General features: G+C 40.7%; 2 protein-coding genes across 2 annotated transcripts; one reads left to right on the forward strand and one right to left on the reverse strand.

Moving 5' to 3' along the window:
- Window positions 1-2550: 2550 nt before the first annotated feature.
- LOC141445290 (CD151 antigen-like) lies at window positions 2551-8769 on the forward strand. The gene is given in 6 exon segments (XM_074111089.1): window positions 2551-2663; window positions 4841-5032; window positions 6284-6293; window positions 6296-6537; window positions 6853-6984; window positions 7870-8769. Coding segments are annotated over 6 exon segments (702 nt in total). The 5' UTR covers window positions 2551-2585; the 3' UTR covers window positions 7918-8769.
- A 53-nt stretch (window positions 8770-8822) lies between these two features.
- Window positions 8823-18035, reverse strand: LOC141445287 (uncharacterized). The gene is made up of 11 exons (XM_074111084.1): window positions 17876-18035; window positions 17101-17235; window positions 16800-16862; window positions 16328-16489; window positions 15082-15213; window positions 13221-13297; window positions 13057-13146; window positions 12131-12286; window positions 11318-11445; window positions 10864-10970; window positions 8823-9748 (listed from the first exon to the last, which is right to left on the reverse strand). The coding sequence occupies exons 2-11, from the start codon at window positions 17221-17223 to the stop codon at window positions 9578-9580; spliced, it is 1209 nt and encodes a 402-aa protein (XP_073967185.1). The 5' UTR covers window positions 17224-17235; window positions 17876-18035; the 3' UTR covers window positions 8823-9577.
- Between the last annotated feature and the right edge of the window lie 7 nt (window positions 18036-18042).

An 18042-nucleotide genomic window follows, 5' to 3' on the forward strand; every position in this document is an offset into this window, starting at 1 on the left:
TATTAAAAAGAAAGTGTACTATCCAGTTGTTTTATTTATAGAACCCTCATTCACTGTATTGTATCAACGTTTCCGAGTCGTTCCAGACGCAAGCGATGTAAGTGCTGCCGATAACAGATAATTTACAGCGGCTACTGCTTAATTAAGGACTATTATAATTATAACACACAAAATTGTCTCTATAGGCTAATTCTATGTCAAGGAAAAAGTTTCTATTATGATTTAAGTAATCAATTGTGTCTTTTATTTAGCACATTCGGAACGTGATACACCCTGTCAAACATATTAAAGTGCTCATAAAACGTTAGCTAACAAAACGCTGTTTAATTATATTTTAAACTGAAATGCAAGACAAGTAATAAAAATAAATATTGCCTTGTTACGAAAAGCTTTAACGGTGCCTTTAGAAACATTGAGCTCCACTGGTCGCGCCGTGTAATTGCGCCCCAACAACAAACTGCCTTCTATAATTCTAACTGCACATCGCTCGCCGACCTACTCGCGCGAGCCGTCTTTTGGATTTAGTAACCCATGTCGGTAGAACATAACCGAATGCCTTCGAAGGTTGTCCCTTGGCCGGCGGCGGGGCGCCGGGCGACCGCGCCGCAGAACTGCGGAACCAGTTGAATCCCTCCCACCGACCGCGCCGCACCTGCCCGCGACGCAGCACCGCACACAACAATTTGAATAAACTTTACAACCTTACCCGTAGTAAATTACCAAGTGACGTAAAAAGTAAGAGTGATGTGATAAAGTGAAAGGAACAGACTGTTATCAGTTGCAAATAAGGAGTGCGGGATTTGGCGCCAAACTCAACGAGACGCCACGATTAAAGGTAACAAACAAGGTTTTGTTGTTGAGTATGCATTTTGTTTCATTTACGATGCTTACTATATTCAGTTGCCATAGCGATTGATGCAGCGGATTGGTTTGCATTCGAATTGCTTTTTCCACATGCTTATACCTAGTTCTAAAGTAGGTAATATAAGTTTATTGACTGTTAGGTAATGAGTCTTGAACGCAATAAGAAACTTTCACTTATTTGTTACAACTATCATCTGTTATAGAAGGGATTAGCGATCAGGTGGACCTTGTTTTATGCGGAGATTATCACCTTGAATCGAGGTGCCGACTCAACGTTCGCATAACTCACGCAACACTTGTGCTTATTGGAGTATTCTCGTAATGTGAGGCGGATACTTTGCAGCGTGTCGTGCCTGACACCAATACATGACATCTACCTGCCGTGGCTACGTGGTGTCGCGTGGGTCGAGGCGGAGGCCCGGCCACGCACGCCATGCACGGCTATGTTTGCAAACAAGCACTCGTGTAGGGTAGGAGTGTTACACATGTCATTAAATTTTATAAACACCACGTAAGAACTTTTAGGTAACTTAAATTTTGTGCCTACCTATAATTCAATCAGTTAAACTGCTGAAAAGGTCAAGACTATGTTCAGTTGCAGATAGTGTGGTAAATTATAACGGTAATAAAATTTACCTACGTATAGATACCTAGGTATAACATCTAATAGGTAGATGTGTTTACGTAACTATGTTGCTACTATAGCTACCAACCGTCACTATTGTGCCGTTTTTGTCAAATGTGATGTTTGTGTTTACATAGAAATATTTGCCTAACTTAATCTAGGTAACTAGGTACATCTTTATACATCTCATGTCATGCCTACTGAGTTAAGTATGTTTACCACGGATTTTAAAACTCAAGTCAACATCCCACTTCGAAACAACACAAATCTAATGCCAATTCCACACTACACAAGCGCTTGTCTTGTGATTGTTTTTCAGACTAAATTACCCAAATCCCCTAACTGGGCCAAGATTGAGCACTTTCCATAAAACTGCGTTTTGAAACTTGATACGCCCGCTTCAGAACTGCAATGCGGGGGTACTATCATTAGTACTTAGTACTACGAAATTCGAAAATCGAAGTTCGTATATCCATCCCTCACTCTCGTATTAAAAAATATTAGAAGAAATTCAGACATTGGCATTTTTGCTGAGTGGCATCCATTTTGGTGCTTTGTTAACTACTATTTAGATAAAGATTTCATGTACAAACTTTTTTTACACCAAATAAATCAATTCTATTCTAAGATTCTATACTAATTAGCGTCAGCGGGACGGTACAGTACGATTACTTGGAGTTAACACTTGACAGATGGGCGTGCCTTCACTCAATTTTCAACTTAAAGCCATTTTTAGTATACCGCTACCCACGTTTACAGATTATGTAAAAACTATTTTATTTGTATGACCTCAAAGTTGAAAATTGACTGAAGGCACGCCCATCTGTCAAGTCTTAACTCCAAGTGATCGTACTGTACGATACGAACTTCGATTTACGATTTTCGTACCTAGTAGCCCCTCTGACGTGATTATCTATACCTACTAACTATGCCACATAGATTTATCCGAGCAGGTAATGTCATCAAGTTCAATGAACCAGGGAAATTTACTATTAAAATTCAGTGAATAATGGAGCAATAACCAAGTTTGTTTTATTGTTTTTGTTTTGTTTTATTCCACTTTGACTCCTAATTTTTTTTTTCAGGGAAAGAAACAATGGGCATGGGAGGCACGATGGACAGCTGTGGGCGGTGCATGAAGTTCTCGCTCATATGCATCAATGTTGTGACCTTCGTAAGTACCTATGACTCTATGACTCTGCAATCTGAATTGATCACAGAGTTGCAAAAACAACCTCGCCACCGGAAAATTTAAGTGTAATTTTAGGCAGGGTCATCCAAGTTTAGGTAAATGGCGGATGCAATTCTGCTCAATGGCCACATCTTAGAGATCTTTAGGTTTATTTTTCGAATTATGCAGAAGCGTATCGTAACAACCGATTACCGATCTATTGCTGACCGGCAAGGAGGAGCCAAAGTTAGCCATTGTGTCTTAACTAATTTGAGTAGGTAGTTGCCGCGTAGTGCATGTGACCACACCATGCACAGCAAGGTTTGGTAGGTTAATAGTATAACTTTGCCTCTTGCAATTACCAGTATAATGGCCACTGCGTTTGTAGGATTTATAAGGAAGGTGACACGCGTCTTTATTTTCACCTACATTCAGCATGTTGTGTACCTACCTGACTGGGTAAGTCGAAAACCTCTTTTTAACTCCTCAATAACGCCCCATCAACTGAACCGCGCTTGACAAGCCCACTAAATATTTGAGGTCAGCGCAATTTGATCCTTATCTTAGCTACCGTAATTCAGTAACTTAATGGACGCGTGGGGTTGTTAAAGCGGGGTAGAATGTAAATCACCGACCTCTGTCCCCTTTGCCAGTGTAGACTTTTAATAATGCGAAGCAAAAGTCACGCACTCACAGGGAACGTTGAGCCTACATATAGAACGCGCTATTGCATTAATTTTGCTAATCGTGCTTATCAAAAATCACTGGCACTTATGTCACTATGACAAGGTTCTATGTATACGTTGGAAATGTAAACTTCATGATGGAAGACATTTACATTATAGGTACCTACTTAATCTTTAAGCTATTTAATAGTGACCAATCGCGGAAACGTAGGTGTTGTAATGATTTGCAATTATAAATTGTTTTATTACTTATATAAATTGAATTGTTAGTCATAATTAATGCATATGTATGCCTCATAAGCAGACATAATTATTAAGATACAAGTAATGTTAACAGACATGGTTTTATTAAGACTAAATATTTCCCGGAAATATGCCATTTGTTCCTAAATCTTTATTGCCGTCATCCGGGATTTTCTTAATGAGTATAATAACGGTTGAATATGCATGCAGCAGTTTCAACCGCGTGTGTAGGATGATCGGCTAATTAGTAACCATTATTGTAATTCGTGACGTTGTTTAGAATTTTTCAGTAGAGTTAAATAGCATCCAAGCATACTTGGACGAAAAAGGCGACCGAATTTCAGCGTGATCATGATTAGGTACGCCTGGAATGCTGTTACAGTTAATAGCAACATACTTAACTCGAAGTCACACATTTTCCCAGAGATAAGACCAAGCTAGATCGATTGTTCATCCCCGAAAACCATTACATACCAAATTTCATCGAAATCTAGATCCGTTTCGGAGATCCTCGAAATAAATAAAATGGGTATGGGTAATGGGTGGGTTTTCTTTCTTTCTTTCTTTTTTTTCTTTCTTTCTTTAGTTTTACGAGCGTTTCAACCGCTATCAGTTTCTTGCCGCTATTGAAGGAATGAGTCGGGTAGAATGGAAGGATTTTATAAAACGATATGGTGTGAAATGTGAATGCAATACAATTACAATTCATAAAAATTTCTTGCTTACGGTTTCTTATTTCTTCAGTTATTATACGAGTATGCGACAGCAAACTGATATATAGGTGGCGGTTGAAACGCTCGTAGAACTACCCAAATAAATATACGAGTACAAGAATTGTTCTTTTAAATATATTAGCTATAAGATATTGGCTAAATTACGTACTGATTTGATGGGTAAACGAACACACGAACGAACAGCAGTGTGTTTAGACGGGTCCACATTGGCTCCCATAATTGTTGAAAGTCAGAATGTAATGTTTGCCAGAATGTATCGTTTGTCATAACTCTTCTCTAAATCCAATAATTGTTCAGAATTGTTATAAAACAAAGGTAACCTAGCCTACAGTTTTCTATAGGATGACTATTTAAAATTTTCAGAAAAAATTACGGTTTTAGTAGGAAAATATTATGACAAACAATAATTCGGACAAAAATTACAGTATGACTTGTGAAAAGCATGTGAACTTTGGCGCACGTGTTTAGTTTAGACATATGGACCTCGATAAGGATGATCAGTTGTTTTGTTGTTCAGATCGGCGGCGCGCTGGCGCTGGCGCTGGGCGCGTGGGTGTGGTCGACGCGGTCGTTCTCGAGCCCGCTGATGAGCAACAACATGTTCATAGCGTCGGTGGGCGTGGTGGTGGCCACCGGCGCCGCCGTCATGCTGCTGGCGCTGCTCGGCTGCTGCGGCGCCGCAAGGGAGGTCAAGTGCATGCTGCTCACGGTACGTTGTGCTCTAACACTAACAAGGGCGTCGCCGCCGATGGATCAATCTTGGTGACGCCCTTGTTATTTATGCAACTGTATCGTAATAGGGGCCCTTAAAACACGAGTGTGGTTACGCCTCGTTTCATAATAGGGTCACATGAGTGTTTAAGGCCTAATTACGTAAAGTTGCATACAATATTTTATCTAGATCCATATATTAAATCCTCTATCATGTGTTCAAGAACCATTGAGAATGACCTGCATTAACGATAACTAGGTAAGTATGTCTGCCCACGAGCTGCGCCCGCTGCGCGCGCGACGACCTGCTGCTGCACGTAGTCGCGGAGCCCCCCGGCCCCCCCCGTGCTGTAATGATGCATGAAATCTCATTACGAGACCATTACGATACAGCCGTGTTCATAATAGAATCCAATGTCGTAATGCTGGTCATTACCTATGGTTTTTTAACGCATAATTGAGGATTTACTATATGGGTGTAGATAAAAGTGTTTAAAATTGAATCCAGGATATATCAGCAGATACTGTTGATTGACCACCCCATGATTTCAAATGTACTTAGTCACTTCAATGTACTTTTGATAAACATTGCAGATATTTGTCAACCATAATGTAATTAAAAAAATAAAAATACAGAAGTGTATAGTCAAACTAGCCCAACCGATCTGCTGAAATGTTAAGGGTTAATTTTAAAGCACTTGATAGGTAGGTGCACGTGCAGAATATCGCTATCAAATATTATAGTTAAGTATGTGTATTGAAACCAACATAATCTAGGCCGGCAGCATTATTTGAACATTAACAGGCACCTATTATGCAAACAATTCACAGACCTACAGGGCGATAATGTAGACCTAAAGTCGATATTGCGTGCCCGATAACCCACTTCTGCACGGAAGCTGACTAACAATAGGTAACTTAAAACATTAGTCGATATGAAATATGCCATGATAAACTTGTAGGTAAACAAAGCTTGTTCCTACCACCAAAAGCTTGTTGTAACCACGCGCTAAATATAGTAACCCTTATAATACCTTACACGTCATGATCATCGTCAGTCAAAAGACGTCTACTGCTGGACAAAGGCTTTCCCCAAAGAACGTCTCCATGACTGATGCTGCACCACCAATATTAGGGCACTACTCTAATTATTTCCCGAAAGAACGTCTCCATGACTGATGCTGCACCACCAATATTAGGGCACTACTCTAATTAATCAATAAGAACCTAATACCTGATCTCGTTGCAGTACTATATCCTCGTTTCATCATCTTCGTGCTAATGCTGGTCGGCGGGATCCTGCAGTTCGTGTTCCGCGAGAAAGTGGTCACGACCCTGGATCGGGAGATGTACGCCGCCATCCCCTACTACGGGGTCAAACACGAGTATACTAAGGCCTGGGATGAGACGCAGACCTATCTCCAGTGCTGCGGAGTGAAGAACTACAGGGACTGGAATGACAATGTGCCTGAGAGCTGCTGTAAGGAGGTGTACCCTGGGAAGGTGAGAAAGCCCATAGCAAGTTCTAATGCTCATAGGATAAGATCGAATGTTATTCATTATCAATTCATCATCATCATCATACCAGCCGTAGGACGTCCACTGTTAGACATATAGGCCTCCCCCATATACATCCAGTTGCTTCGTTTGAAAGCGGCCTGCATTCAACCACGTCATCCGTCCATCTCGTTGGTGGACATTTCACGCTGCGCTTGCCGATCCGCGGACTCTGCCATTTGTTCTCCGTATCATACGGCCAGATCATTGCCACATTAACGACCTAATTCGCTCGGCTATTCCCTCATTTCTGATTTGCAGCGCATGGACTGCAAGTACTCGGGCAACCCGGCGACGATGTACATGGACGGCTGTCTGCCGCGCACCGTGGACTTTCTGCGCGAGAACGCAGTCTACGTGGGTGTCATCGCAATCATCGTCGCCTTTATCATGGTATGTACATCATCATGGTAAGATAGAGTAGAAGCTAGGTTGAAGCCTGTAATGATTAGAACTGGCGGTTAGGTGTGATGCCGTGTCGACGAAAAAAAGCGTCGGTTAACGCTAGTCTGGATGGTTTAATGTTGACGCAGCTGGCTGAAAAAAAGCGCTGGGCTGTTTTAAAGCTTCAGCATTATGCTGAGCCAGCGTCTAATTCACAACCGTATTGAATGATACAATACTATCCTTCGATTTGTCTATTTGGACTTAATAATATTGTGTTTCTTTCTTTCTATATTGTCTGAGACACTGGAATCACAATCGTTTTTATCAGTTATTTCCGTCACAGGGTATAAGACGGGGTAGAGCGAGATGGTGGATGTGATCGTGAACGTTAGCGCGTTAAGTTTCTACTTTTCGGATGTCGGGTCCGAATTTTAATCGGTTGTTTGTTCCAGTAGCAGAACACTTTATATAAGGCTATTCACACTTGCCCGACACCAATTTTTATAGACGGTGACGGACATCCGACACGAAACGGATCCGACACCCGACAAGTGCCAACGGGCTCATAGTTGGTCCTTTCGACACATAAGCTACTGGCTACTTTTTATACTCAGATATTCTCAAAACTCCAAAATTTTCTGGAGTTTCAATTTGAGTGCCAGATCCATTGATTTACGCGAACGAAGCAGCGGGTAGTGTTAATATAACGATCGATTTAAGATTTTTTTAACGTATGATACGTTTATTAGGCAAATTATAGTCAAGTGTGGGCTGACAAGGTCAATTGCTACAGCCAATATCTCATCGATCGATCATAGATAGCAATCACGTGTAATTGGTCCTTCGACCCGGATGCAGTCATCATTTAATGTTTTTTGTGTTCTTTTGCAGTTGCTGGGATTGATATTATCCTGTGGATTATTTGTGAAGATAGAATAGCGGTAAAGTGACGTTGTCAGTAAAAATGGACGTTCTTGTATTCAATTGTATTGAGCTGTGTAACGTCATGTTGGAACAGGCCCTATCGGCTAATGTGTAAGACCTCGTAACTCCATTAGATCAAATTTTACAGGAGGCACAAAACTTTTTCAAAACTTCACCACCACAACATTTGTAGTATGGTTTCTTTTGGTTTTAATTATATTCCGAAAAAAAGTCGTGGCAATACAAATGTAGTTACGAGATTTTCTTGAAAAGAGTTACGAGGTCTGACGCTTTAGATGACGCTATAACTTATTCATAATAATTAACTTTCTAAGTTTCTAATAAAATAACACAATATTTCTTAGAAATACCCATAAAAGATCTTTAGATATAATTAGAGATAATTCTTTGCTGTTCGTGTTTATTCTTAAAATCTTGTTCGTTCTTTAGATTAGGAATATACCTAGTGCCATCCACGAAGACGCGTGATTTTGTCAAAATTAGACATTAATGACATTGTAATAAGAACCACGGCACGCGTCACCGTGAATGACTCTACCTATACTTTGTTGACGACCTCTGCAGTACAACTTAGTGAAGTATTAGGGTAAGAGTATAGTTTGTAGGTCTGTTTGGCACTGAGCTGAACATGTACGTACCCAGCGGTAGAAGTGGAGGATAGGTTAAGATGTTCAAAATGGTCAACACACCCTCTGCTTACTTTGGCAGTTAGTCGTGTGTAGATCATTTTAAGCAACCGGTCAACCACTTGTGCTGCTGCTTGTACGTAGAGTAAACCGTCTATTTGTGCTATAGAATAGATAACTTTCGTCCACTATTTGTACATTTATAATTTGTGCAATAAAAACTATAAAAAAATATTAGGTTTTTAAATTTATTGACCCCAAAAATCATAACAATACACAACTGCAAGATACGAGAAAGAAACGATTTTTTATCAAAAAACAAAAACAATAAAATATCATAAAACAAAATAAGAAATATAGCTTTGCTGTCTTCTACGAGTTTCGTGTAATCTCAAGACGACGTTGTTTAAATACCCTCTGGGGCGGAAAAGCCCTAGCACAAATTGTACATCTGTGCCTAATACAGAATTCGTATTAAGAGGATCAGAAATAATATCGTTTGTCTGAGCAAGGAAAATAAAAGCATGGCTTTTTGACCTTATAAACGCCCCTCGCCTCGTGTTTTAGCACGCGTGACATTTATTCCTTTTCTTAGTTCCGTATCTTGGAACATGCAAGCGGCACTTTTTATGCGGCAACTAGGTAACGAGACGGTAAGGTCCATTGTTCCTCGTAGATAACCAAGTTTGAACTGGTATTCAACTAGGCAACTTGGTGTTGGTGTTGACAAGTAAAAATTTTGTGCGTAGAGTTAGGAATCAACTAGAATTAAAGACTTTGCAAAGCGTCTAAATATTTTTTGAAATAGTCAAGAACAATTGTGTCTGAGGTTTCCAGTAATTTTATTCCAGTTAATTAACACGTTGTACCTATAGGAGAACGAATTTGTGTAGGGTGATAGCCGCATAACGTAACTGACTGACATGTCAGACAATGCGTAGCCTAAACCACAAGAGGTAGACTCAACAGGAGTAGTATAATTGTTGCATTACTTAGTTCCGCTCCTCTACTGCTACTAGTACTTCCGCCTACTGCTTCCGCCGCGGCGGGAACTTGATGGTGTTGGGAGCGCCGGCGCGGTACTGCCCTGAGCGCATGAACAGGCCGCAGTGCCGGATGACGCAGTCGGACGTGGGCGTGCCCAAAGGCAGGCCCAGCGCGCTGATGCGTTCCAGGAACTGCGTCGGACCACCGATTATCTGATGAGAGATTACTTTAGGTTACCAGCGTTGGCAATACCGTCTTTACCAGAACACACGGGGCCAGGACCCAGGGTCCCCCAGCCCCAGCCCATGGGGCCCTCGAAAGGCCGATATACTAAAAAAAGGGGAAAAATGTAATATTTTCTTTCTTTACCTCCCAAAAGGGCCCTAAGTTCATGTGTGTGGCTTAAGACGGCCCTGAGCGTCGGACTGGACATATCGTTCATCTAACAGAATATTGACATAATTGCTTTTTGACGATTATACGAGAAAGGGATTTAACCCTTAATAAGGCCCCATTTATTGGAGCATACCACCACAGAATCAAAAGCAGCTATCGAATACATACCTGACAAAGGATATTCTTAAAGCTAGTAGTATTTTCAATAATTATAATGGATATTGTAACTAATAACTAAAACAATACGGCTGAATTTCCAAGTCAATGCATGTGGTCGCTAAATCGCCTTTTTAAGGGTTAAAGTTATCAAACGGTAAATTCAAAGTCTAAATTTGTGTTTTTGTAAATATGCCATCATTCAATTGGATTAGCGGTATGGTCGAGGTGGTGTTTGCCAACCGAATCTCAGCGTATGGGGTCCGCGCCGGCTTGCCTAAGTCTTGTGACCTAAAGGTAAATTAGTCCAGATCTACTGTTATCCAGTCTCTGGCCCTTGTGAAGAGCCAGAGGTCCTTACGCCCAGTCCGACCTCGACATAATCTGCATACGTGAGCCTACCAAATTTCAAGTCGATTCGACTACTGGAAGTGGAGCAAAATAAACTTGCAATTTTGAAACAAACAAATCATATACGAGGTAAAGTTAAATAAAGGCTTGTAAAAATTGTAAAAAGCCATGGTAGCTTTAGGTTTAACCTAACAATCCTCAAGCAATGTCGTTCCAATTTTCTCTTCCTTCGCACCTCTAAGATTTTCAGAATTTACGTGCGAAATTGTAATACTTACTTGAAATTTACTAGGAGTTTTTTGGTGAATGAAAACGTCGTGAAAAACCTGGTACCCAGTTGCGAAATAATTCAATGGTTGTCTGTGAAAGATGTTTAGACAGGAGACGTTCAAGTTTTAGTAACCTGAAAGTTGTAGTTACTTACCCTTCCAAAAACCACATTCTTGCCGTCTAGTTGCGGAAGAGGCTTGAAGATAATGTTAAACTGGCCCGACACTTCGTTGTCCGACGTCACTGCCATGGACAGTACACCTTTGAAAGAAAGATAGGGTAATCATACTTAGACAAACAGACATAAACATTAGCGTTAAACTTATAACATCACACATAACATAACATTTTACGTCGGTAGTTAAAAAAACAAAATCAAAATGTAGCAGAAATACCGGGGCAACAGCCTAAAATTTTTAATGTTTTTTTTTCTTTTTTTTTGTTGTTTCAGTTTACGTATTTTCGTTAATGCTTTTTATAATAACGCTTTTAAATTTCACTCCTAATGAAATTTTCATACCAAAGGCCTTCAATGAAAAGGAGTAAGCTTAAAAAAATGAATAATAAGAGCTTGTTAAAAATAGTCAAAATGAGGATCCGGCACAGACCAGGGACAGAGTGTTTGAGGTCGTAGTTCTCAGCGCCCATAGGTTCGACCTCGCCCTCGGGCACGTAGCAGCCGAAGCCGTTGTCCTTTGCCACGTCGCCGCCGCGGCAGTACAGATTTGGTACGATCCTAAACAAATGTACAACAGTGGCGAGGGGTGAGATTTTTGACTAGGCAAACCACGGCAAAAAAAAACACCTAAGTACTTACCTACTGTACTGTCACTCCATTTGTCGTTACTGATACTGCTCCATGCCGTGACTATACCTAATAGACCCAGCTGGGGCACAGAAATGACCAGACTCTGTCCGCGTAGAATTCGTTTTTAGCTATCCCGCGGGAACTATGCAATGTTCTGGGATAAAAACTATCCTATGTCCTTGTACGGGACTCAAACTATCTGTATATCGAATTTCATCTAAATCGGTTTAGCGGTTTAGACGTGATGAGGTGTCAAACAAACAAACAAACTTACAAACTATCGCATTTATTTATTACTAGCCGTTACCCGCGACTCTCCGAATAGAATTCGGTTATCTCTATCCCGCGGGAACTATGCAATATTTCGGGATAAAACTATCCCATGTCCTTCCCCGGAATGCAAATTATCTGTATACCGAACTTCATCTAAATCTATTCAGCAGTTTAGACGTGATGAAGTAACAAACAAACAAACAAACAAGCAGACTTACAAACTTTCGCATTTATAATATTAGCGGGAAGTGGGATGAAAACGAATGTTGTATAAATTAGAAATCGTAATCGGAATCGTAGCTCTACAATTTACGATTTCTTGGCTAATAGTTTCGCTAACCTGAAGAACCTGGTGCCCATGTAGGCGTGGCCGGAGCTGGTGCCCCTGATGAGGCTGATGAACAGCTGGCAGGTCTTCGGCGCGAGGTCCGTGAACAGCTCGATTGACACTTTCCCGATCTTCGAGCCGCCGAGCACCCACACTTCCATTGCTACTCTATAAAACATAATTTGTCAATCAAGTTATACTGGTTTACGAATAGACCTAAGTAAGTATTCCATCAAAGTTAATTAATGTTATAAAAATAGTAAATAATTCTGTAATTGTAAAGGAAATCGACGGGACTATAGATAGAGCAAGTCGTAGGTGGGCATTTTTTAAATGTCAGGCGGCGATGGGCCAATATTTTTAATTTTAGAGGTACTTTACTACTAAACTTACCTATACACAAAGAAGAAAGGCTGGCGGAGTAACGCGTTGGCAGGCAATTTCAAATGCTTTGGCGGGCTAATTCGTAGCCCGCGGGCCTGGTTTTGACCAGCCTTGAGATAGAGCGTCAAAATACAAATTAACCGCCGTTTATTAAGTACTTTATTTAAACCAAACTAAATATTTTTCACGGCCTGAGGCCGTATTGCCTAACGTTTCTGACGCTCGCGATCGCAATCAAATGTCAGTTTTTGTATACGAAATCTGTCATTTGATCGCGATCGCGAGCGCCAGAAACTTTACGCAATAGATCCTCAGGCCTACGTGAGACTGGCGCGGTACGGCGAGCGATGTCTCTGTTCATTGAGTGTGCTGCCAGGTTATCAATGTGCAGCGAGCGCTTTGACCGCGGAATGAACAGCAAATAAAGATTTACTTAAGTACTTACTTAGCGAAAACTCTGGCGGCGCCGGCGGTTGTGGCCGCGGCAATGTGAATATACGTGTACTGTTATGTTATGTTATGCAGAAGTAATCTAATAGCTTCGGAAGACTAACTTCGTACGATGAAGGTGCATGGGTCTGTCGAAAGCTGGATCGTGGATGTCTCGATCAATTTTTTCAGTTTTAAACAAAATAAACGGCAAACTGGAAATATACAACGGGTGATAGTAAAAAGTTCACTTACATTTTTTTTATATTTTATGAATCGAGAAACTTACGATGCCCCGAGCATCAGCTTGTGCTTCGTATCTTGCCACGCCTCCTCTAGTTCCTTTGTCAGTGGCTGCTCCGATCTCTAATAAAAGGATTTGTAATTTTGATAGTTAAAGAACTGAGGTGGGTAACGTACTTGTGAAAAAATCATAATCAAGATTATTTTGTTTCGGGCAAGGACCACAATGGTCTTTGCTTGCTGGCATGTCGTGGCGTTCTCTCGATGTGAACGCTGATCGTATCGTAAAATCGCAAGCGTGGCTAACTGCTGGATAGACAATCCTAAAAACGCCAAGGGTTGCCTCGTCACCTCAGGCTTTAACAGGGGATTCAGATTAAGTAATTGATTAAATGAAAGAAAAACGCGATGACATATCAACCAAAATAAAAATGTCGTTTCAAGAAAGTCGTTGCCACACATCCTGATAATGCTGTAAGGAGAGGTGCATCTGTGATAAATTGAGTTTACTCAAATATGTCAGTAATTGGCAATGTGTAGGTGTTGAATGATCAGATACCTTTGAATGAACACCTAAAACAGTTCCGTAGTTTATGTATTGTATGGGAACAAGCGTGAATTGAATTTGTGGCCACGGCTTTTTGAAAGGACATTTTTATTGAGGTTGGAGTGAAGATAAGCATTTTCACTTTAATTAAATGGCACTAGCATTTTTTTCACAATTAGGTAATTCTGGGATCTCCTTACTCAGAATCACGGGCACTATTGATTTGGACGAAGTATAAAGTGTTCCTAATATATTTGGAAGTTTTGTGACTTGTTTTTCATACAGTTTAATATGCGTCGTTACGAAATGGAGACATAAAAAAAAAATTAACCGACTACAAAAAACCATGAGAATAATTTTCTACCAGTCTGAAGTCGGTCGGTGCCTCAGCACGAGCCAGCAGGAGTGGACCTATAGTCATCTACCTTACCTACGCACTTTATATTGGGCTTCAATCACTCCTGCTGGCTTGTGCTGAGGCACCAACCGACTTCATACTGGTAGAAAATTATTTTCATGGTTCTTTGTAGTCGGTTCAATTTTTTGTTCTAAAAATTTTTTTTCACACTTTTTATTGTAAATAATCTAAGATACAATAGTTTAATATCAACTGCTCGTCACCTTTTACGAAAGATTGCTTTTTCCGATGCAGAGACGTTCATTATTGAGGAGTCCTGCTGCTTCACCACCCGTTTTACCATATGCATTACGAGTAGCATAAATTGCTTAGCAACTGTGTCAAAGTAATTAAAATTTAACCCGTAAAATACTTGTTATTGAGTGGTAATTCCGATGGTCAACTGTGGCCTTCATCATCAGTTCCACTTCACCAAATGATGATTTTCAAGAGCAAATGCACAAGTTACTACTAAATATATCCAATTTACTATAGGTGTCCCTACAATATATGAAGAGTTCCCTCGATTTCCTTGAGATCCAATCATCATATCCTGATTTGGTGCTTATGGGACCTAATTCAAGACATACTAGACGAACGCAAAAAAAAATCTAATCGGTTCATAAATAACGGGAGTTCTGAGGTAACAAACATTAAAAAAAAAAACCGAATTGATAACCTCCTCCTTTTTTGAAGTCGGTTCAAAATGTTAGATATGGTAATTGGGGACATTTTTTTCCTTCGTCAAAATAAACAGTGCTCGTGATTCTAAGTAATAATAATCAGAATTACTTACTTAATTCTGAAATACCGTTAATCCGTAAGACTCAAAACTAATAGTGTTCACATACTCTTGTAATCTATTCAAAACCTTATATAGATATTATATAGGCGCGAAAAAAAGTCTTGCTCTATAAGGGGTTAAAGTGAAAATGGCCAGATAATGAAGCTGGCAACACTGACGGCGATGAGCAGCCGGCCATAGAAGTAGAGGTTATCGTGGCGTAACACGTCGAGGTCGCGCTGTCGCTGCAGGCACAGCAGCTTGTTGTACGTGTTCGTCGGCTCCGGACGCATCCAGCAGTCCACGTAGCCCTGGAAACCATTCGACTCCGATTAGTACATCATTAGAACCGATTAGAACGACACAATGACAACTCGCCACTTCATCCTACATCATCCTACTAAAATTAATGCGGAAGTGTGTGTGTGTGTGTGTGTTGTTCCTTCACTTTATAACAGCTGAACGGATTTTGATGAAATTTTGTATGTAGATAGCTGGACGTCTGGAAAAACACATAGGCTGTTATATTTATCGCGATATTCCCACAGGATCGGGATAAAATCTCGAAAGCTCATGGCACTGGTGTTTATTATATTGCAACGTCCATGAAAACTATGATTTAATTGTTGGGAATTGTCATGGGAATTTTGGTAAAATTCCAGATTTTCAATTCAACTGTTAGATCAATGGACTACGCGTGTGAAGCCGTGGGTAAAGTCTAGCTGCAAGGCATCTGAGGAACTACTACTACTACTACTTGATATATTTTGAATGACTGAACCCCCCGTGAATTAAAAGCGTCTATTATAAATACTCCAGTAACCAGTCGTCAATATATACCTAAGTAGGTACAGTCGAAACACGCGGCGGCGGTGGTGACTGTACAACAAAATAAAATTAGTTATAAAAGCTTCCAAATACAAACTACGGCTTCGGATCCTTTGTTAGAAATCCTTACCACAGGATCCACGAAAAAAAAACTGGCCAAGTGCGAGTCGGACTCGCGCACCGAGGGTTCCGTACAAATTATTAAAAATATTTTTATTATATGATGTAACTAAAAATTTACGCTTTTCGCAATTTTTCATTTATCTGTGCTGTAAGACGTTGCTTCGTACCAAATTTCAAGATTCTGAGTTCACGGGAAGTACCCTGAGGTTTTGATTCCCTTGCGAGTGTCGAAAATTTGCAGCATAAACGGCTGTATCTTTTGATTGCGTTGGCTTAGAAGTTTGATTTTTTCATAGCTCCAAGGGACAGTAGACCTGAGTATTTGATATGAATTTCAGCTTGGTCTTGACAGATAGACAGACAGAAAGACAAACAGTGATCCTATAAGGGTTCCGTTTTTTCCTTTTGAGGTACAGGTCGATTTACAATAGCTGACAATCGTGCCAGCTCTTGTGAATCCATCAATGTACCTACCCCGTTCCTCTGTATCAAGTTGATCCTCTTGAGCAGTTCCTTGTTGACGTTCATGTTTTCTTCGAGCTGGCGCGCGTAGAAGTCCAGGCGGCGCGGCTTCAGGTACAGCTCGGGGAACAGCCCCGGCGGACGGTCGTCCACCTTGTAGTGGCTCATTTGGAGCTGGAAGACGAATATGACGATGATTATGTCGTCTCGGGTATGAGTATACGATCATGATTTCTCATACGCATGAAAAGCATGGAGCGAGCAATAAATGGGCACCTTGGACTTTTCATCATTAGGTGTGTCCACCCCGCTGTTGGGTCCAGCCCATTCTTCTCTCAGAATAAAAGGGTTTTCAGGGAGATTTCACAACTTTGAATTGAGATTTTCACACACACCATCCAATTAGTTCGCAGGTGTATATGTATAGGTTTCCTCGTAATATTTTCCTTCACAAAATAACATAAATAATAATAATTTACTATACCTGTTTTTGATGGTTGCACCATTTTTCATAAAAGTCTATGGTAAGTAGAGGAAATCTTGGTGGCTGGAAAAAGCAAAAGTTATTTTAAAATCGTAATAATATGTCACCATGAAAAGATTAAACAACACACATACACGCATAAGCACTTCACGCTCCCGTAACGCCCACTCTCAATCCCATGAAGTCGCGTGGTTTTTACGGGTATGTCGACCCATGTGGGAGAATCAGTAGAATCACCATAGTTTACTATGGTATCACGTACCCCCTATTTCCACGAACATAACTCTCACAAAATACTCACAAGCTTGAAGACCCTGGGGCGGCGCACGCGCGGCGGGCGCGGGCGCTCGGGCTCTGGCGGCGGCGACTCGAGCGTCGGGTCGTTGAGCAGGTCATCGCACTTGCGCTCGCGCAGCGGATGCATTATACCGCGCGCCTGTGAACACACACTCTGTCATAATGCATGCATGGACAAATACAAGACACGGCAGTGTCATGTATTCTGTCAATGTAAAAAAAACTTTGGAATCCAGAGGCCTTACCTATTGTCTAACTAACGTATTTGGAATCGCAATCGTTTTACGACCACGACCATTATTCTGTCAAGACTCAGTGTAACGACTAAGAAGAAGGAGGGAAGAGAGAAGGGGGAAGAGTCTGTGGTGCATAATTTTGCAGAATTTAATAAGTTCATATTTAAATTATTGAATCAGGCGTTACTTTGCGGAGGTCCATATCAATGGACTAAAAGAATTTCTTTGCTCACCCGCGACCTTATGATAGCTAAGTTTATGCAAAATGTTCCTCAACTTCCACGCTTTAAGAACACACACAAATCACACATACCCATCTATCACCACCACCACACTACACTGACGCGTCTCGAAATCAACCAGAGCTCATCTTCAGAGCAACACAACTGTACACCATGCTAAGTACCTACCAGATGTTAGACATATAAGTAAGATCATAAGATGAAGTGAAGTGAAAAAGTGAGATGCAAGTTCATATTTTTAGACTAGACTGTACTATGTAGGAAAGAGATCCAAGTGAAAGAAGAATTAATTGGTACCTACCTAAAAATTTAATTTTAATTAATGTAGAGCTTCCTCGCAACGAAAATTTTGTTTGATATCCTAGTGGAGCAGGTGCACTGCACATAGGTACTTTCTTAAATTTAGATTTTCATTTCGTCAGCTGTTCGAGCAAGTTGAGCTTATAGACGCAAGCCTCATTCTTAACC

The sequence above is a fragment of the Choristoneura fumiferana genome, chromosome 2 (genome assembly GCF_025370935.1).
Source record: "Choristoneura fumiferana chromosome 2, NRCan_CFum_1, whole genome shotgun sequence".
Taxonomy (NCBI): domain Eukaryota; kingdom Metazoa; phylum Arthropoda; class Insecta; order Lepidoptera; family Tortricidae; genus Choristoneura; species Choristoneura fumiferana.